The 22,355-nt window shown below is 46.3% G+C and overlaps 1 protein-coding gene across 1 annotated transcript; it reads right to left on the bottom strand.

The window, feature by feature from the left end:
- Positions 1-8,324: 8,324 nt before the first annotated feature.
- On the bottom strand, positions 8,325-21,343 carry LOC146199679 (endothelin-converting enzyme 1-like). The gene is made up of 4 exons (XM_084592175.1): positions 20,936-21,343; positions 14,215-15,723; positions 13,411-13,661; positions 8,325-8,712 (listed from the first exon to the last, which is right to left on the bottom strand). The coding sequence occupies exons 1-4, from the start codon at positions 21,341-21,343 to the stop codon at positions 8,325-8,327; spliced, it is 2,556 nt and encodes an 851-aa protein (XP_084448301.1).
- Positions 21,344-22,355: the final 1,012 nt, after the last annotated feature.

Genomic DNA, 22,355 nt, shown 5'->3' with positions numbered 1-22,355 from the left:
TTATCTCTGAGAAATTTCCTTCTTTTTTTTCAGTTCTGACATCTTTTTTGCTTTGTTGAAGTACTACTTTTGCATGAATGCAGCATTGATACGAATACAAATAAGTCTGATTTCATGATAAACCAAAGCCTTGCATGAACACGGCGTCGGCTTGCGCTGTTTCTCTCATTTAAGAGGCAATAGATAAATACGCGTTAGAGGCAAGCGCAGCAAAGCCACACACGTCGCTCCTCCACTTCTTGTCACTTTTGCCTCGCGCTTCGCGCTGCACAGTGCTGCGAATGTTTGGCCGTTTCTTCCCTTCACTATTTCTCGCTGCAGTTTTACTTTTTTCACTTACACGTCGCATGCTTTCCCTCACTGCTTAAGGCCTCCGTAAAGCTGGCTTTTCGTCGAAGCTGGTGAAGCCACTAAAAAAAAAAAAGAAGTGCTCGGAGCTTTTCTTTTTTTTCTTTTGTAGCGAGAGCTGCACTGGGCTATCAGTCGAGCATTTCGCGGTGGCCGGAAGAAGCCAGTTGTGCGCGTGCGCCGTTACCATAGCAACCAGAGAGGAGCAGCAGGTGCGGGCCGCGCGGCCGCTCCACTGTTGGAGCCGCGTGTGTCGTCACGTGAATGAGCAGTTGCGCATGCATTGATACCATGGTAACCAGAGACCCCACAGGTGCGCATACGCAGCATTGCGTATAAAAGGCGAAGGTGAAATAGGCGGCTCTATCACAACGTTTGACACGGATGCAGAGAGTCCAGCCACTGATTAATATCGGTTTCCATTGGGCGAGCAGGAGCAAGAGCAGCCAGAGCAGCGCACGAGAGCACTGGGGACACGCGTTCTGCTGCTCGGAGACGTCAGGCGTCATGTGATCAAACTGTTCACGCTGCTCAGCATAGCGAGGGAGAGCGCGTGACGTCAGGCGTGACCTTCCTGCCCAGGGCCCGGGCTCCGGGCGAATTACCAGAAGTGACGTCAAAAAGGTCACTTGACTTCCTCCGTTCTCCCTATACTAGAGTGGCACTGTACCTGTACTCCGCCGCTGGCGACGGAGCACCGAGGACTGCTCTCGGCTGCTCTCGGGACCCCAAAAGTGCGCCTCCTCTGCCAATTAAACACAACGCTACTTACTGCTCCTGCTCGACCACTGGTAGGTGCCGAAACTCGCGAGAGCACTTTTAGTGCAGCTAAATGTGCTCCTGTTCGTCCAATGGAAACCGGCATAACTCTTCCCATCCTGAGGTTGTCGCCTGGAACTTTGCTACTCAGCAAAGACCACAAGCTCAGCCAGGAAAACGTACCTTGTTCGTTATTCTATAACGTTAGGGAGAACTTTTAAAACAACAACAACATGAATTTTAATTCTCCAAATTGCACTCACTACAACACTGGTTGGAGAGCGTCCCAATGAACCATGCACCGCACTGCTCCGTAAACGCCGAGTGTCTCACAACCACTTGAAGGAAGCACGCGCACGAGCGTTCCTCTCGCGTGCCACCCACCGAACACACCTACAACACACGCGCACACAGCCGTACCCCGCGGTGAAGAATGGGTGATTCCAGTCCGTGTACGTCCATCCCCCGTTGTCAGTGGGATGGCCCAAATGTCGTGCCGTGAAGACTGCAGTAGCGGAGGCGGCACCGGGAATATTCAACATACCTCTTGCTACATATATCTTGGCTTAGCCGAGAAGCCACTGGTAATATTTGCCATGCGATTCTAGGTAGCACGCGTGCGGCGATGTCATTTCATGAGAAGTATGTCGTCACTGCCACACGCACTGTATAATATACGCAACCGATTTTTACCGATTGATACGATTTTTATCAAAAATGTCTTTAAATGAGGAAAATGAACAGTCGTCTGAGAGACGAACTAGGACTTCAGTTCTGCTTTACTATATCCAAGTTTACTATAGAGGGGTGCAGTAAAACCTGAGAAGAGTTTTATTGTATAACCATGTTAATTCGTACTTTGAAGGTAAAAAGTTGGTTCAACGAAATGGGCGTTCCACACCGAGCTACTTCCAATAAAGGGGTGGCATTCTACGTATACACATTAATTAGCATACAATGCCCACCATATGTGACAGTGTGCATAGTGTCTTTGCAGGTCTTCTGCCACCCTGTAAGCTTTAACTACAGTTCCGAGTCATTCAAACTGAGTTCGTTCTAGGAAGCATGAAGCAGCGACACCTGTGAGGTAATGCCAAGGCCTTGAGCGAAGAAAAAGACGGTGATCACGTATGGGGACAAAATGTTTCGTAATGAGAGGCGCGGCCATGTTTATACCTAGACATTTTGGGTAAGTGCACATTTTTTCGACAGAAAGATGTTTATGAACACATTCTTTTTTTTTTTTTCTTATTGCAAGACTGTACCGTACCAATCATGTGTCTATACATCCTTCCTTGGGATGCTTGCAGTTTTCTACTATTTATTGTCGCAAACTGCCCCTATTGGATTTTTACGGCAGTTTAAACTACTTGTTGCTAGCGGAAGACAAGCTATAATACCAAACTTTTGCTATGTATCGCAAGTGTCGATCATTCACGCCAATATGTCCGTAAGAGGATTTTAAAACATTACACATCCTCACAAATAAGTTACATTTCTCACAAAAAATTGGGCAGAGGAATTTAAGACTTACATGCGAGAACACGAAACATTATAATGACTTGATCGAATCATGGCTATGCGTAATGTTTGTACACACCCTACACCTCAGACTGTGTTGTTAGTAAAGTGCTGAGTAATGCTATGTTGTAGAATGTAGAAAAGTGCTGACTATATAACACATTGCATTTAAACATTCATGACATGTCCTCTTACCCAAGCTATGGCACTGTATGCAGTCGTGGTGGCGTCATCTGAATATGCCTCAGGCGCCGCATCGCTTCCAGCCCATCACTGCATGACTATATCACGTGCCAACTACCACTTGCCAGGTGCATGCTTGTGAGGAGGACTCTGATGTGTGTCGCCTAAGTTGGCAGGAGCGACATAGTTATAAAGCTCCGCTTTAACTAAGCCGCACAAACGTGTTTGCATAGTCTAGGAGTAGCGTATCTGAATCGAGGGTCCAATAATGGCCCTACTGGGTTCGGTTCCCATTTCAAATGTGCTGTCCAAGTTGGCAGTTCCTGCAAATTCGGCCATGACGTGGTCTGTGACGTCACACAATTCGCTGACCAATCAGTGTCCTGTGGACAGACTGGCTCACAACCAACGCCACCAGTCAGAGAGTGCTCATGATTTATGGCGAAAACTTTGTTTGCTTCGTGAGTGGCGTGAAGAGGAAGTGATGCCGGAAAATTGCATGACGTCGTATCAAAATTGTGATGCAATCGCATTTTGTGCAGCGTTCAGAGTTGTGTTCACATATTATTTTGCTTCCCATTGAGCAAAATCGGTTTTAGCGGACTTACATTTGACGATGGCGTAGCCAGAAAGTTTCTTCGAGGGGGCTGACGTCACTGCGTGGCATTCTCCATATAAAAGTTGTCAGAGAGTCGAATATACAACAGCACTGTCATTGCTATTGCGTATTAGATGTCGCAAACGATTTCTTGAATGCTGCCCACTGTCAAGACAATATATATATAGTTTGTATCACCTCTTGCCAACGCTATAAGAAGACGAACAAGAATAATGTACCCTCAGTCTACAGAAAGGCAGGGCTCCTGCCGAAACGTCGACTCCAAATAAACTTGGAAACAGTATGAAGCAATTTTTCACTTGTATGTAACCTCTAGCAACCAAGTACATCTATTTACTTATGCTATATATATATTAAATAAAAGAAGACATTCGTATGTTCTACAAATTTGGCAGAAACACCTGATGTCAACGCTGCCAGGTTTTTGCTATTTAAATATGTCACGCGAACTTTATAAATGTACCAGTTCGAAACCCACAAAATAATGAATGCCGCTATGAAAAATGTAAAGGCCATGTAATGGGAAAGTTGAGGATAAATATTTTAATGAATCTTTGTCATTCGAGAACGGTATTTACGGTTTTGTACATGTGCAGCGGCCACGAAAAAATCTGACATTGTCCATTCTAATGTATTAAGCGGGATAAGCTTTTACCGATAGTGCCATGCTATTGCACTGAATTGCACTATGTCGCAATTAACAGAGATCACATATAAAAAGCAGGAGCTCTGCAAAATATACACTAGAAATGCAAAGATACCATGAATATTACAAATGCAGTGATACAGCTTTGTAATGAGGAACAAATCTCACTGGAACCGTTCATTGCATGTATACACAAGACCTAGCAACAAGATATATAAATATGCGTACATGTCTCTAATACATCTACTCATCGAAGCAAAAGTCACTGTACATAATGAGTCATGCAAGGGAATCAAACATTTGCTCAGTCACAGATATATAGTAAAATTTACCCTTCGCGAAAATTGGGATGTGCACTTGGGCCATTGCTGTGGTCGCGACAGCATCATATGAGTAGAACAATAGAGGAAGAATTCAGAATCAATACCGAAATGTGTATTTTAGCTGCCTGCATAGCGAAACAGTTATTCTCCACTCAAAATTAAAGGTCATTACTCTGGCTCAAAAAGAAGTAAAAAAATAGATAAAAATGAAAATTTTCGTATGATAAACATATTAGTGGAATTAAGTACAAGATTTACAAAATATATATGTAGTCTACCACAACCATCACGCGTCTATTTGTTTATTCGAACGCCCAGATGAAGCAAATCGTCAGCGAGTAACGAGTGATAATTCGAGTTGTGAAGCTGACAGTAATTTTTGCTTTAGTTATGTGAAATTGTTTGCCTACCTTGTAAATAAACGACTTAATCCATGTCCATGGCGTAGTTTGATGCACTGTGAGGTATGTTTAGAAACAAGTCGCCTTTTTGCTGAAAAGGGGCGAAGGCCACAACAGGAACACGTTGGAAAACTAAATCGACAAGTATGACGTCACGCGCGCACAAATAGACGCACCTAATTTCATTACCGTGGATACTCGCTGTGAAAACGCCGGCGTGAGAAAGGGCGACAGTAGCAGCTACCTTCGTGCTGCCACTCTCTTCAACGCGAACTATGCGGAAAGCAAGGCGGACACCACACGACGCACTGTGTCCCCATCCCATAAAGCCTGCGACCATCGCGTAAGACCCGCGCGTGGCCGCCGCAGCTACGCTTTCAAGGTCGCTTTCAGATGGTTGCGTATTGAATCGATTAATTCAAATTAACTAATAAACTTTTTATTTTAAGGGCCACTTATAACGCTAAAGTGGCGGCTGTCAACGTCGGATATGAGCAAAAAAAAAAATGTTCTTAATTGGCATGTATACTTCGAATTCGTGCATGAAAGCCAATTCGCATTTAAGAGATTGTTGAGTTGGCTTCTTCCCATTGCACCTTTATATAATGGTGGATCTGCGCCTGATATTGCCACCAAAATTATGTTAACATGCACCTTCCAACCCACTACATTCACAGCGTCTGCAACTGCAGCTACGCCATCAAAGATGAGTGGCAGTTCTTGGCCCCACGGGGCTGGGACGGTAGGTTAACGCCGCTTGCGGCGGGGCTAGCTAGCCACCGAATTTGTATCTGTTGTAGGCCGTCATTGCGCCCGCCACCGCTTAGGTGGTGGCGGGCGCAATGACGCAATGGCGCAATCCATCCATCCATCCATCCATCCATCCATCCATCCATCCATCCATCCATCCATCCATCCATCCATCCATCCATCCATCCATCCATCCATCCATCCATCCATCCATCCATCCATCCATCCATCCATCCATCCATCCATCCATCCATCCGTCCGTCCGTCCGTCCGTCCGTCCGTCCGTCCGTTGAGAAAACGGAATCTTACGCCACAGCGTCGTCTGCTTGAGTGCTCCTACGGGATATGGTTTGGCAATACGCTGCCACGCCGATATCCAAGATAACTTGTTTAAAGTACTAAAGATGACGCGATGAACGCAACCGATGTATTAAGCTCTCTACTGTTAGTTTAATCCAGAAAACTATTTCGTTTATAGTGCATTTCGGTTTGCTTACTGCACGGCATGCTCGAACAAAGCGTAAGGCTTTATTGACTTGCTCTTTGTTGTGTTTCATTTTTTTGATGACTTACCCGGCACTTCCGTTAGAGTTTTCGGAGAACGGCGATACGCGTCACGGCGAAGGGTCACATGCAGCCCTCGCTTGGATGATGTCACGATGTTGGCCAGGTGAAGAGGAACTGCGGGAGTAATCTACTGACAGCTGTGCTAGAAAAATATTTAGACCTAACCAAGACGGCTCACTGCCTACAACTAAGATTCAGACAGTAAAATAAATAAAAAAATAAATGTGTGAGAGGTAAAAGTACGTTTAATTCAATTGCTGAAATTTGGTTTAATAAAGCAGAAATCATTATTTTTGACATGTATGCCGCTGCTAGCTGGCTATATAGAGCAGGAAGTATACTTCCACCCAAGGAGTCAGCCGATGGTTTTAACGTAGCGCAGCCGTAACAGCGTATAAGCGTATACCTGTTTACCGGATGCCCGTTGCGAGCGCGCAATGGACCTTAAGTCGCTAGTATCCAAGTGCGGTAGCCGGCGCTTGTTTAGCTCGGGCGCCATTGGAGTAAGTAGCGCAGTTGTGCGCTTTGTCGTCGTGTTTGCTCCTCTACCTTACTTGCCTCTGAAGAGGGGATGCCAAATGTCGTCTACAAGCGCAGCACTTTTGACGATCGCCATTCAGCACTAACTTGGTTAGTTGCTCAGATGTATGAGAGGACACTCAGAAGTAGTGACATGGTTACTTGAGATGGCTAAGCGGCACTTTTAGCATGCAACAGCCCAAAACTAATATGGCGACCTACCTTTTGGAACTTCCACATACGCTTCTGTTTAACGACTGTAGCGACTTCTGTTACTTATGACTGGTGATAGCATTTTTTCCCCGCTTTAAAGGCAGGAAAATTAAATGCTCAGGCTGACAAAACAGTCGAGACCAGCCTTGAGTATGCTTTTAATGGAGTGGAGTACAACACTGCATCACCAAAAAAAGAAAAAAAGAGTAATTGATCCGCACGCAATATATGCCGAAAAAACAGAATCTGAGTTTTTAATTGAACACTGAAAGGAGTATGCCGAATGTTCAAAAGATAAAGACCGAAAAGTGCAAGCACTACCTGCCACATTGCGCTATATATTCAAATAGCTGCTCAGTGCACTGTCGTTTTATTGATCTCCAGGGGCACAATTAGCTAAACACCATCATATTCACATTTTAACTTATTTCTCAGTACCGGGCTCTTGCTGCAGAATACGAGAAAGCCGTTCCAAATTGAAGTTTTACCAGATACAAGCCTACTTGTTTTAAAATGCTCTTGATCTTTTCTTTCACTACTTGCACCATCTCTTAAAATAGGGAACAATGCCGTTGTTCGGATCTAAAAGTGTGCAAGACGGGCCGACGTAAACAGAGGACAGGTTTGAACCGAAACTTGTTACCTGATGCTGCCTGCCTGCGAATACACATACTACGAATAATTTCACTTCAATATTAGCTGCGAATAATTGCTTCATGGCAACCGAAATTTGAATAATACTGTTCTTGTATGCGTTGCGCCCAGATTAAGGAGATGCTGACTGCGCCGCCGGGATGTTAGCGATTTTATGCAAACACTGTACATTTTCTTTTTTAGATTGGGGGGAGGGGGGGGGGGTAGAAGCGGGAGTGTTCTTACCTATAACGAATGGTAATATACTGCCACAAACGCGTTTTTTCAGTTGATGTCGGAAGCCCGTGAAATGTCTCGTTCGTTCGATGAAGAGAGAAGCATATCCACCAAGGGTACGGGCGCTTCGCGACCACCACTTCTAGCCGGACGGGAAAAGCTTTCCCTCAAGAAAGGTGTAAATGCAGTGAAGCCCGCTTTCGCGAACGCGTGCGTTGACTGCAGCGTCCGAGCTGTAGAAACTTGCGCAACGAATTCATGAGTTCGCCAAGAAAAAGAAGCAGAAGCTAAGGGACAAAGTAGTGTCGCTTGGGCCACCATTTCTTTCGATACTGGAGTTCAAGTATGTCATCCTATTTATAAGAGATGTTGCGAGATTCGTTTCCTCTGAGCTGAAAAGCTATTGAAGAACGTGATGAAAAAGATTTCGCTACAAGCGCGTGTGCTTTGTCGCTCGTCGGCAAAGTACATCGGCGCGACAGCGATAGGGATATGCAGCATGTAATAGACCAATGTGAATACAAACTGGGCATAGTATCATAAGTAGCGCTGTTGCCGCAACGTTCGCTGACTTGGGCAACTGATTGCGCCAGCTCGTAGCAGCGTCACCAGAAGGAGCAGCGCACGGCCGGGGTCATGGGCAGTCCTGCGGGACATTGGAAAACGCGTTGGAACTCTGGCATGTGCATGAGTGGCACATTGCACCTTGCTTCAGCAGGTGCCGGGTTGCTGTCGAAGTCGCGGTCTGAACACAGCGTGGCGCAGATCCCCACAAAGAAGAGCTGCTCTGGACTTAGTTCCTCAAGCCCAGCGAGCCGCTCCAGACCGTGGAGAGGTACGGCCCGCGGCCCGAACACGACGTCGTATAGGTGGGGAACAGCGGCGAAGTCGCAGAACCAGTCCGTGTGGTTGTGGCCGCCGAAGGCGTGGCCAAACGACACACTCTCTTGTCGATGGAGGTCCCGCAGACACTGGACGCGCTGATCGTACTTCCTGCAGTAATAGACAACTTTTTTCTTTCTTTTGCAACGCAAGAAGCATTTGAGAAAAAAACCGAATCTCCACAGACTTGTGCTTGGACATGACTTAGTTATATGTCGCAGAATGATATATGAGAAACAGGCGCCTTGCGGGACTTCTTCCGCCTGCTCGTTCCATGCAGCCTTGAGATATCCCCTATCCTAGCATGGGCCTTGCTGTTGAGTCGGATTACCGATTAGTTAGCGTGTTGTATTGCTAGCTGGCATTGTTGTTATTGCAGCAATAAATGCCTGTTTGTTGTCAGCGCGTGTTGTTCCTTTGTTCCCAAGAGCACGGCCCGATCACGATCACGTTAGTGGGGTCGGCGGTTTGAACAGTCAGCTGCGACTAAGCGGAGAAATCGTATTTATTTACATATTATAACCTTACAACCCACAGGGTACATTGGCTTAAGGCAGTGTTTTGCGAAGCCAAATTGATACAAATACAAGTACAGTTTTCGTCAAAAGCTCAAAGCCCAAGGGGCTTGCTTCTGAGTCACCCCGTATTGTTCTTAATGCATTCGCAGGGTAGCAATTCGCCTGAAGGTAAACAATTTTTAGTCCTCTCCTGTCGGATGAGTAGGACTTCCACGAAAGCCAAATTAGTTCTACTACATGGTTTAGAAGCAAACTCCCTGGATTCCAAAACCCTTGATAAAAACTGCGTATATAAATATTCAGGTATAATAACGCAAGCAATTCTGCAATACCCTGGAGTAGGAGAAATGGCAAAAAAAAAAAAAGAAAATCCACTGCGCACTATAGCCAGAGCCTGTATCAAGACATTTTTGATTAAGATGCAGGTTATAGCTCAGGTGTCTTTTAAGGCACAACGCGCGCTTTGTAAGTTTAGTGTTCAGTATAACGCACAGAAGCGCTTTTACTTTCAAAAACACATCTGCTCAGACGAAGCAAAAGTATAAGGTTCTTGAAGTGCCTTCTCCAAAATACCCTTTTTCAATTGACTACTGACCGTAGTCAACAGCACAAATAAATAAATAAATAAATAAATAAATAAATAAATAAATAAATAAATAAATAAATAAATAAATAAATAAATAAATAAATAAATTGATTAATTAATTAATTAATTAATTAATTAACCACATACTGGCTGTCATGTGATAGTTGCTTTTTCCGCGTTATTCTTGATGTGATGAAAAGCGAGGAAATCAGTGAAAACTACTTGAAAGGTGGTCGCAGACGTAATGTGACCGATAAATTCTATAGCCTGCCCTAACGACCTCCTTGGTAAACAGTGTGTTGCAGCGATACGCAATCATGTATACTGTCTCACAGAAGTGCGCCTTAAAAGGTACCACGAAGCATATATCTGTCTGCCAGAAGAAACAATTCGGAACGAGCAGGACGGAATACGAATGCCGTTTTTCAGAATTCTTTTTGGATGGTCTACAAAGGGAATAAATGAAAGCCATAATATTTAGCCTTCAGCGTCTTGAAGAAAGACGCTGAAAGGAGCGATGCCCCGTCTGCAAGCGTCGTGTTTCCTCGTCACTGATGAGCGACTCCAGAGGTCAAGTGCTGGTGCTGACGTCACACAGGTGATTTTTCTTCGCTCGCGAAGGCACTTGGGAACGTTGCTCTAGTTTAGCTTGCGCTTTACATAGCACTGCGCTGCGTGGCTGGGGTGCTAACTGCGACATTCCATCTACCGAATATTTTAAACTGCGGCGCTTGAGAGCAGTTTCAAGGGCTAACCACATGTGGCAACGATTTGCGGTGATTTGTAATCGCGTAGTACCGATCCTGGTTTTGCGGGAAATTTCTCCCATCGCCTGGAAGTGGCTCTCGAGACCAGCCAATAGCAGAAGGCGTTGCGGGTACATGTGCGGGTACATGTGCAAATACCTTAGTGTAGCGCGGATGTGTTTAACCAAGGGAAAAAACAGCGCTAAATATTAGACAGAACACACAGAAAGACGAACGGGACAGGCGCTGACTCCAACTAAGTTTATTGAAAGATACACGTATCTTTCAATAAACTTAGTTGGAGTCAGCGCCTGTCCCGTTCGTCTTTCTGTGTGTTCTGTCTAATATTTAGCGCTGTTTTTTTCCTTTGGTTAAACACAATGTCAGACCAACTAGCCCAGCAAGAGATACTGTAGCGCGGATACAGCAAAGAAACTGACGCCCGCTTCATCAATACCCCCGCACCGTGCTCAAGCTTTTTAATTTGCTTTAGTCTTAAGTGGTCTGTTTCTTTAACAAACTGCAGTTGTAAGTTCAGATTTCAACATGTGTACCTTCTCCATTTCGTAGTGTTTATTCGGCATCAGTTTTAAATTTTGGTTTGTAATACGTTCTAAATTTTGACCTCATTCATTACGCTTCTCACAAAAAGGTACAGTGACATTTTTGTTAAACCTTACCCTAACATCTGACGAGCAATGTGGCGAAACGTTATTTTGTGAGCACTTAGCAAACGTTATTATTTAACCGTTATAGCCTTTGTTATACTATGAGGTTGCTCACAATGTTTATTAGTTACTGAACGTTGAAAGAACAGTATACGATGCGTGTACACACAGCAATTATTTAGTAATATCACCAGATCTAGGGTCCAGGACTCTGGGTCTACTTTCAATTAGGAGGCACTGTGGGATATTATGACACTGTTGTGCACGTGTTGATGGTAATAGACTATGTTTCCAATGATTGGCGAAAATGGGCTATTAAAACGTTTCCTGCACTGCGATTTTCGAAGTAATTGTGAGGTAACTGTGGAATAGCGTACACTATATTTATGAACATAATAATGGAATTGTTCTAAGTTTCCGGTACGCACCAATATTTGCTTCTGAAGATCGTCCTGTGCTCACAAAAATTAGTCAGACTGACTTAGCAACGAATGTTGCGTGTTTTTAAAAGTTAATAGAAAAAAGACGCCTGCCGAGGGTAGATTGTGGATTCATTGAGTTTTATAGTGATGCAGTATTATATGTGAAAAATTACGGTATCTCTCTCAAAAAATGCCCCCTTTCTCAGAAAATGCCTGCGGCTATCGTTCTGAGTATGGTTGACCGGATGGTAGTTCAGAGTTTTATACAAGATCGCAGAGAGGAAACATATTAGTGTTAGCATGGCGCTTCATTTCTGCGGTACTGCATGAGACGCTGAACAATCGTCTGCTCCCGTGATATTACTATAAGCTAGGAGAGATGTATATACGCTTCGCTGGTGAAGAAGGATAGATGTGCGTCAAGAGTAGAACGAAGCCAGTACGAACCACGATGACAACCTGTCCCTGCTACAGTGCAGGCTGCCGTTCGTGATCGCGCTTTCTCTCACGCGCGGCGTTTACGCCCAGTTTAAGTGCAGCAGACTAAGGACATATACTACGGAGTTGCAACAAAGTAACAACAAGATGTACAAATGCATTTTTACACTCGTAATCAACCGATACGTGAAAGGAGGGAACACGTATAATTGCTTCTAGAGAACACGCAGACAAACCTCTGCATACGTGCTGCGAAATTTAGCACCTTTATTCAGTTCGGTAGCCTTCCGTGAAGTTTATTTAATTTCTGGAGTCGTGTATTGAAACAAGTTTGGACAGTACGACAGTATTAAGGCGAAAACCTTTTATGGCTCATGCTGTCGTGGACAAAGTGTTTCCCGCTATTGCGGCGTTCTGATTGGCCGAGGCGGGACGCGTCCCTGCCGTCTGCAATGCCACACTTGAAAGCGCGCCAAGGAACGCCACGCGACAGGAGCGATGGTGTACCGTCCAAACTCACACTTGCCGGAGAAAATGGGATAGATACGGCGCCTTTACTGTAAACCAGTTATAATTATATGTAGCGCTGCAACAAATGCCGACAAGAGGCTAACGATGGGAGGCAAATTACAGGATAGGAAGGGTAGGCTTTCGCCATTCTCCTCTTAAGAGACATCTAAGAGACCCTCTAATTATTTTTGATGCAACCTCCCAGCCAGTGCCTTAACTTTTTTACACCTAAACTATGCGTAAGCGCCGTGCATGCGAGAAAGCTCGATGATGCTTCATACAGAACGACAGCTACAGAGTGCCGAAGCAGGGATAGGTAAGTAAGTTTGGTTGGTGCACTTGCTTTGTAGTGCTATGTCTATTATGCCATTACGTCTGTGGTGCTAAAATTCTCAATCTGGCAGATGCAAGTGCTCTATTTTTGCAATCGCTCTGTTTTTTAGATCTTTAAGGGCACTGAATTGATCAAATATGTCCCCGGGAGTGCTGTCATCTGACAGAGCTCCGTTAGAATAGCGTGATAAACAGCGGACCACTCAAACGCGTGTGCTGTGCGATGTCAGCGCACATTAAAGATCCCCAGGTGGTCGAAATTACTCCGTAGTCCTCCACTACGGCTCCTCTTTCTCTCTTTCCACTTTCACTCTCACCTTCATCCCTTCCCTTAAGGCGCGGTTGAGGTGTCCGCAGAAAACAAGTGAGACAGTTACCGCGCCTTTCCCTTCCTATAAATCAATCAAATCAATCAATCTACTGGCAGTGGCAGTTGCATTTTCTTTTTCTCCTAATTTCATCTTGTTCCCCTAGAGGTATATCGCGCGCCATCAAAGGCAACGAGTAAACGCATAACTATCCTGCGTGCAGAAATTGTCCGATAGCAAAAAAACCACGTGGAAAGTACTCGAATGCACGTCATCTTACTCATTGTGCTCATCTGGACTTTGCGGATCTTGATCAATGATGGGGAAGACGTTGCTCAACACATGCAGGAGTTGGTTCACGATGACGTATCCCAGGCCCGCGTACTGCAGCGTGGCGGATAGCGTGTCCGCGTAGAAAGGCATCTGCAGCAGCGTCGGTTGCAGCCGCACCACAGACTCCTTGCCGTCGAAGGCGGCATTTCTGGCGAGCAACTCGCGGGAGTGCACGTTCGCCTTCGCCTCTAGGGGAAGCTGGGTTCGAGGAACACAAAGGGGAAAAGTGCAGGAGTTAGGTGAGACTTGATACGCATGACAGAAGTGGGTCAACAATTTTGTCACATGGGGTGTAACCATACTATAGTGTATATTTTCGAGCCTAGTATGTCATAATTTTCGTGACTAGAAAGCACGTTGAGTAGCGTCAGGATTTGTTTTAATATTGAACCTTATACCCATTGCCCTGGAAGGCAGTACGTGAGAAGGGCGGTAGATGGGGTGGCATTCACTTCACTTCAGGTATGCAAAGACACGTTAGCAGGTAGCACCTCAGATAATTCGGTCACAAATGTTTCATTGACACCAGCGTGAAGCAACATGTGAAAACAAACAATTTCTATCAGAAATAGCACTGTGTGAAAAGAGAAACTGATTTGTCTTGCCACTGCGATGACAATTGCGGCTTCAACAACCGCACATTATGCACAGAAAACTGTCACCATTAAAAATCGCATATACATACCTGCTACGCAAGCAGGGGACAATAAACGGAAGCGGCAGTGTGTGACAAATAAAAGCAATATCTTACCTTTTGGTACACCATGAAAGCTCTTTTCCACGTGGCGAAGAAAGTCTCGTTTTTATCTCTTAACTGACTCGCACGTGGAACGCGAGGAGCGAAGCCTCTGGAGGAACTGTGGCTGAGTGAGACAGTCGCAATCTTTGAGAAAGCGATTTCTTTTTCCCGCTTGTCCATCCACGAGTTTTCCGCGAGGGCCAGAGACACTGTACCACGAAGTATTCTAAACATTTGTGTCGCTGTCGCCATAGCGCGCCCCAGTAGCGTACTCTCGTAGAACGGCTCGACCAGGGCGCTTTTGGTCACCTTGTCCATCCTGCTCCAACACCAGAGCACCATTTCTGCGCTGGTCATGCTGTGGAGTGCCCTCAAGCTGCTGCTCACGAGTCGACCCATTTCTCTGGCCACTGTCCAGCCTATGGCAGAGTAGTAATTCTCCTTCTTATCGACTCTGGATAATAAAATCGCCACGGCAGCGAACAGGCCTTGGCTGGTGACGAACACAATGTCTTGATTGGTCGCATTATAGGCGGATGGTCCCAGGTATCGGCGGACGGCGTTCCTCCAGCGTTCGACCTCCGCTTCCGTTTCTTCAAAACCACTCCTAGCGATTACACTCCCGATTTCGTACTCGGCAAAAATCGACTCAATTTCCTGCTCCGTCTCGAGAACATCGTGCACCGCGCGGACGATTTCACCGCTATTGTTGGCTCCGAACTCTCTGGCGTAAGCGGTCACGAAGGCAAGGTACTCTCCCGCACCTTCCAAAACAGCTCTCTCCTTGGACCATCGCCTAAGTATTGAACTACGACTGATACGAAACAAGACCCTGCGATCGACCTTATCGACGAGGAAGACACGCAGCGAGAACCAGACGTCTACGTTCCAGCTGAGAGCCCAGTCGATGAGGACGTCCAAGAGCTCCTCTGCTGACGGTGTAGATTGCGGAGCATGAGGCCATGTCAAGCCTCGTTCTTTCATGAGCGCTATAAGTTCGAACATCCCGTCTGAAGAGAAGCTTCGAAATCGGTTTCCCAACACGCAGGAACGGAATAGTGAACCTGCTCGCAGCGACTTCTCGCCGACGCTGCCTGGGGTGATAGCGTCGTCACTGCCGTCTAGCCAGCTGCGCAGTATGCGCATCTTCAGGCGCTCTCTGGTCAGCGTCAGAAGGCTTTTGGATTCGCGGGGACGCGTATCACCCTGCGGGTCGCAAACGTAGCGGTAAAAGTTGTAGCATGGGTCGGCTTTGGTGGAGAGGGATCGTTGCAGCTGATTCGAGTACTCCAGACATTCGTTCGTGTGGCACACGGATTCAACCACCAACGAGGACTTTATGGGGAGGGCTCTCATCGGCAAATAGTTTTTTGTGAGCAATAAGGTGAGAAAAAAAAGGGCGACGCAGACGACGATGGCCTGAATCGTGGATTGGCTGTTTGACTTGGTGGCCGGATTCGGTGGAGGAGCGTCTTCGTGCAAGACATTGCCGAGGCTTCCTCTCTCCTCTCCCCGGAATGCCTGCGAACAGTAAATATGTTACCTTTCGTGACATTGGAGACAAAAATTAATTCTCGAAAAATAACAGCGGAAACAGACGGAAGACGAAGCAAAGAACGGACTCTATTAAGTGCGTGCGTTTTAGCTAGCTCTGTCCATATTAAAACTTAAATATGATACTAACTACTTGTATGAAAACAGAAATGATAGCTGCGTGCATACATATAACGGTGAGTTACGCGCTTCAGAGTGACACTGCTATATATGGTTTGGTTTATAGGATCTGACAAGCTTGCGGCAACCCTTCGCCGCAAGCTTCCCTTCGCTGACGACAGCTTCGAATGAAGAAAGATCAAATTTCATTCATGTCTCACAAAAAATGCAGGTGGAGTTTCAAAGGAACGCTGTGAAAAAATAAATGAAAAATATGTCCAGAGTCTGTAGATGTGCATCGTGATGATTGCGCTAGCGAGTAATTGGAGACAAAGCTGTAGTGAATTGAACCAAGTACGAGCATTGCGCCTAAGGGAACCGCTGCGTAAACAGAGACGAATTCATTAGCATAACCTTGGCGGTAATTCGCAGTTGAGGAGTCCGCATATCAGAAGTCCGCAAAATTAAAAAACAAAAAGTGTTTTCGGTGCGAAGACGACATCTGCGGCAAAGACGCATTGCGCTCGATCAGTGGCCTGCCCCTGCCGCCCACTTGACCAACCAATATGTTTGCCTCTCGAAGACATTGTCCGGTCGCCGCCTGCTTGCCCGACTACATATCCAAAATACCACTCTCATGGAAGAGCGCGTACGCATTCAATCCCAGTGGAGGTGCGCCCTTTCCGTGCGCCCTCTTCCAGCGAACATGACCCGAGAGGACCAGAATGGCCGGCGCCTGGCGCGGGCGGAAGTCCTGGCTCGCCACTATGGATTGAAATCCGGCCTATTCTACGTGAACGCCTTCGGCCCTCACCATGGGTGATGGTACTCAGCCGCAGTCGTCCGCCAATCCAAAGCAGTAAACGGCCTTGCTTTTCGAGTCCGTGACATAACACAAGCGGAGGAGGTCGCCATTGCGTTGGCTGCATCTGATCCCGCTTCCAAAACAATGATTTCCGACTCGCGAGGGGCCTGTCGGAACGTTGAGCAGGGCTGGGTACCGTACATCTAGCCTACCGCCTTCTCGAAAACAGAGCCTATACCCGGAGCCCCGCTCATCGGAATACTGTTTGGGCTCCTGTTCACATGGGCCTCGAGGGATATGAGGCAGCTGACGCCGCTGCCCGCGCGCTCGCTCACCGGCCATTCTCTTCCCGCCCCAACAATCAGGAACACGAATTCACTACGGCATACTATTTCAAAGATATTGTTTTACACTATCAATCTGGCCATGGACTTTATCTCTGCCCGTGGCAGCGGCGTCAGCTGCCTCAATTTCATCAAGGCCCAGGTGAGCGGCCTCTCAAAGGAAAAAGAGCTGCATCTGTTTCATTTTTATACTAATACTTTGCTGTGGCCAGCAGCTCTCAAACATTTCGACCGTTCTTTTCTCAGGTAGCTGTTCGCACTGCGCGGAGTAGTCTTCGCGCATCTACCACATGGTGTGGGCCTGCCCATGCAACCTTGCTATCTTCCCTCACCCCAACCCCACCCTTGAGGACTGGGAGGCGACCATGGTCGGCTGCTTTGGCCTACAGGTCCAAAAGGCCTTGTTCAAGCTTGCCCGGGCAGCGGCCGACGCCACTGGGGTCCCGTACTATGAACCTGACTTAGTGCTTGTGAGGGCCGGCCCCATAGTGCTCGGCCCAATCATGCCTTCGTATGCATATTATTTTCAAGCACTGCCACCATCATCACTGCGTCAGCCGGAGAACTATAGGCGAGCTGCTTTGATCCAGGGACCGAAGTTGCAGAGTAAATTGGAAGTTCACAGTTGCAGAAGATGGTATGGTATAGTACGATACGGTATGCTATACAGAGTTTAACATCCAGAGCGGCATGGGCAATCAGGAATGCCGTGTGGAGAGCTTCTATCACCTTTACTTCTATCACCTGACATTCTTTAAAGTTCACTGACAATGTCCAGTATACATGGGCGCCATGCATTTAGCCTCCATGAAAATCAGGCCGCTGTGGCCGGGATCGACCCTACCCCTTTAGGTTTGATCCCGGCAGCGCCTGTAGCTTTTAAACAGACAAAATGAGGTCTGCCCGGATGCTGCATGGATGCTCTCTGTCTAGCCTCATCTTCTTTTCGGCTTATAATAGATGTCATGACGTTTGTTACATAACCTTATGCAGATTGTTTCACCGAAAGCATTGTACTTCGTTTTGGCAGGCATCAGAAAAAAGTCAAGTTGTGTTTAAACGGTCAGTTTGGTTATTAAAGATCTACGAATTTTCTTAACTTTCACACTAGCTTGTCGTTTGTGTAGCAGTCTTATCAGCTTTTAGGTCTCCGCAGATGTGACTCTAAACGGCGTTGCGGTGCAAAGTCCTCTGACTGCACTTCACATCAAGACAGACAGCAGAAGCATTCGTGTTGCCCTACAATGCCTTTTAGACCGCACCCCATCATCAGACGTCGTTTTTCTCATAGGAGACTGGAATGCTAAAGTCGGGAGTGAAGAAATATCCGGAATTATAGGCAAGTTCGGTCTTGGCGAGCTGAATGAAGCTGGGCATAGGCTATTAGAGTTTTGTCAAGAAAACAACCTGACCATAGCGAATACTCATTTTCAACAGCACAAGAGGCGCCTGTACACATAGACTTCACCGGACGGTCTGTACAGGAATCAGATCGATTATATTCTTTGCCGACAGAGATGGAGAAGCGCTATACAAGCAGTAAAAACAAAACCTGGGGCCGATTGTGACATCGATCAGCAGCTTCTTGTTGCCAAAATTAAGCTTCGATTGAGGAAAACGCAGAAAACTAGAAGGCCTTTCAGGTATGATCTGGATCGAATTCCATTAGAATATGCTGTGGAAGTGAGGAATCGATTTCAAGAATTAGATCTAGCAGACAGAGAGCCCGAAGAGATGTGGACTGATGTTCGTGATTTAATACAAGAAGTTGCTACTAAGGTAGTTCCAAAGCAAAAGAAATGCAAGAAAGCAAACTGGTTACCTGAAGAGGCTTTGCAAATAGCTGAGGAAAGGAGGATAGCAAAAGTTATGGGGGAAAGAGAAAGATACAAGGTTCTCAATGCGGATTTTCAGAAAATAGCAAGGAGAGATAAGAATGCCTTCCTGAACATACAGTGCCAAGCAGTTGAGGACAACAGCCAATTAAGGAACACAAGAGATCTGTATAAGACAATCAAAGATATCAAAGGAAGCTTCTGTGCTAAGCTGGACGTGATAAAGGACAAACGGGGCAAGGACCTCACTGAAGCCTTAGAGATAAAGAAGAGGTGGCAGGAATACACAGAAGAACTGTACAAGAAGGACCCGAATGTGCAAACCCAACATAAGACGGTTGTGATTACCGATCTCGAGCCGGGCATCCTCAAGAGTGAAGTTTAATGGGCCTTAGCCAGCCTTTCTAAGAACAAAACTATCGGAATTGATGGCATTCCAGCTCAGTTGCTTCAAAACCTCAACCATGACGCTGTTAACATTCTGCATACATTATGTCAGAAGATTTGGACAACCCTGCAGTGGTCACAGGATTGGAGGAGGTCAGTTTACATCCCCATTCCAAAGAAAGGCAGTGCCAAAGATTGTTCCAACTACCGCACGATCGCGCTTATTTCGCATGCTAGCAAGGTGATGTTGAAAATCCTCCAAGGTAGGCTGCAGCAGTATGTGGATCGGGAGCTTCCGGACGTGCAAGCTGGGTTTCGCAAGGGCAGAGGAACTACAGACCGAATTGCCAACCTTCGCTGGATCATGGAAAAAGCAAGAGAATTCCAGAAACCCATCTACTTCTGCTTTATTGATTATGCGAAAGCGTTTGAATGCGTAGATCACAGCAGATTGTGGCAAGCTCTCCAAGAGATGGGAGTTCCAATTCACCTCATCTATCTCCTCAGGAACCTGTATGAAGGGCAAGTGGCCACAGTCAGAACTGGGCATGGTCTTGCTGATTGGTTTCCGATCGAGAAAGGAGTGAGGCAAGGCTGCATACTGTCGCCCTGCCTATTTAACCTATATGCAGAGTGCATCATGAGGGAGGCCGGTCCGGACGAGTCTTCAGCTGGAGTGAAGATTGCTGGAAAACGTATCAACAACCTTAGATATGCGGATGATACCACTTTAATGGCAGAAAGTGAAGTGGAACTCAAGAGACTTCTGATGCGCGTACAAGAAGAGAGTGAGAAGTTTGGGCTTAATCTGAACATTAAAAAGACAAAGATCATGGCGTCTTGCCCTATCAAGTCCTGGAGCATCAATGGACAAGAAGTGGAAGCTGTGACAGAATTTCTCATCTTGGGCTCCAAGATTACCTCGGAAGGAGACTGCAGCTATGAAATTAGGAGACGCCTGCTTCTGGGAAAGAGAGCAATGGTTAGCCTTGACCGCCTAGTAAAGAGCAGAGACATTAGTCTGCCAACCAAGATCCGTATAACTCGTGCTATGGTCTTTCCAGTTGTGATGTATGGATGCGAGAGTTGGACTGTGAAAAAGGCTGACCGCCGAAGAATTGACGCGTTTGAATTTTGGTGCTGGCGAAGACTCTTGGGAGTTCCTTGGACTGCCAGAAGATCAAATCAGTCGATGATTGTCGACCATAAACCCTGACTGCTCATTGGAGGGTCAAATTCTAAAGTTAAAGCTAAGCTACTTTGGTCATCTGATGAGAAGAGAGGAGTCGCTGGAGAAAGATTTGATGTTGGGAAGGGTTGAGGGTCGCCGGAGAAGGGGTAGGCAGCGAACGCGATGGTTAGATGGCATCCTCGAGGCACTGCAGATGAAGTTATGTGATGTTAGGAAGATAGTGAGAGACCGGAAAGCGTGGCGTGACATGGTCCATAGGGTCACGAAGAGTCGGACACGACTGAGCGACTGAACTGACCTTCACGCTAGGGTCGCCCAGCGGTGTGCGTGTGACGTATTCTTTTTTCCAAGCTCGCCGCTCTCTAATAGGATTCGCGAAAAGCGAGCAGGTGACACGCCCACCTCCGCAATAATTAGTTGAAGTTAAGCTTCCGTCTTGCGTGCAGCGCGCTGTATTGCGTGAGTGAGAACTCGAAATGCAGTCCAATTAAAGCATGTTCATTGTGTGACTGCTTACCCCGCTGGCGGAGTCAGAGGCGGCCGCCGCTGCGAACGGTGCTGCTTCGTCGGTTCCGTTGGTTCCACCGGGAATACTGTTCTTAGTAGCGGCCGTTTTACGTCCGGCGGATTCGTCGCGTGACAAAGCCTGATTTTGCTCTGCTTGCGCGGCCGCCATCTTGTCCTGTCTGTGGTCGTGTCTGCTGTCTTGACTTGCCTCTTCTGCCAAGGTTGGCGTCGCAGTTGTGGATACCTCGTTACGGTGGTGCTTCTTGCGACGCGTGCCTCGTTCTCGCTGCTTCTGCCCGTTCACAGACACGTTGGCGACCTGAGAGCCGGGCGTTGTTGAGGACGGTGAAGCAGTTGCGTCGCCATCGCGTTGACCAGGGCTGCTGTGTCCGCTACGATTCTCGCGCTTCTTCGCCATCATGTGTAATGACTGGGTGTTGTGGATGTATCGTCGCTAGCCGGAAGGTGCCTTTTCTCCGTAGAGAGCAGGGATTCCACTGCGATGATGTGTGTCGGCTACGACGTCTTCTTCTGGCGTGGCCCGCGCCGCGTGCGTGGGTCACATGCTGGAGCTGAAGTTATTTGAACGGTTGATTTGGTAGGGGAATATCATATCTTGCACACCGCTTTAAATTTACTTATATTAATAGTTGCTGTTCCTCGGTAAAAAAAAAGTAAAAAAGAAAATTACTACTGTTTGTCTCAAGGTAGCAGCCTTGTACCCATTCTTTCTAATTTATAAATTAATGATATCATTAATGAATTACCGAGTGTGACTGTGTAGTATACGCAGACGATGTCTCATTGTTGCTTTCGTCAACCGCTTGTGAAGAAGTGATAAACCAAGCAGATAGGACACTGAGGACACTGCATAAGTGGTGACTTGCCAATAAGTAGAAAATTAATATAATGTCGACAAAGGTTGCTTTCTTTAGACTAAAAAATATGTGCATATGTACAGAGGCGAGAAGAAGAATAAATGCACCATGATATCGTGCGATCTTAAGCTTGGTTTGCAAAATAGGAGTTATAGAAAATATGAATATATTAGGTGTAAATTTTATCAGTCAGCCAAGCTGGGAAAATCATGGTAACGTTGTCGTCAGCAAACTTTCTCGAGTCATGGGTGCCATTAATCGGCATCGTTACTTGTTACCATTTGAAGTTTAGCTTAAGCTGTAATTCCCCATCTTTATGTCTCGCGTGCATTTATACCCGCGTAGTTTGGGGAACAACTACAGGTACCAATAAAAATAAAATATACATTCTACGGATGAAGGCCAACGTGCAGTACTAAACGTCAGTTATGATTAAAACACATGCTATTCGTTCCGTCAATCAATGCTGTAAAATATCTAAGATGTACAATGTTAGGCTTGCAGAAAGATACAAAAATAAAAAAAGACAAAATGTAGGTTACATGTCCGACA

Source organism: Amblyomma maculatum, chromosome 2 (assembly GCF_055883805.1).
Source record: "Amblyomma maculatum isolate TAMU_Amacu chromosome 2, ASM5588380v1, whole genome shotgun sequence".
NCBI classification, from domain to species: domain Eukaryota; kingdom Metazoa; phylum Arthropoda; class Arachnida; order Ixodida; family Ixodidae; genus Amblyomma; species Amblyomma maculatum.
This window is presented reverse-complemented; position numbering and strand designations above follow the sequence as displayed.

Excerpts from the sequence above, each read along its gene's own strand:
- LOC146199679 (XM_084592175.1), bottom strand. The coding sequence starts at position 21,343 with ATGGCGAAGAAGCGCGAGAATCGTAGCGGACACAGCAGCCCTGGTCAA. Across the intron at positions 15,724-20,935 it reads CCTCTGACTCCGCCAGCGGG|GCATTCCGGGGAGAGGAGAG; the intron begins GTAAGCAGTCAC and ends TACTGTTCGCAG. Across the intron at positions 13,662-14,214 it reads CTTTCATGGTGTACCAAAAG|CTTCCCCTAGAGGCGAAGGC; the intron begins GTAAGATATTGC and ends CCTCGAACCCAG.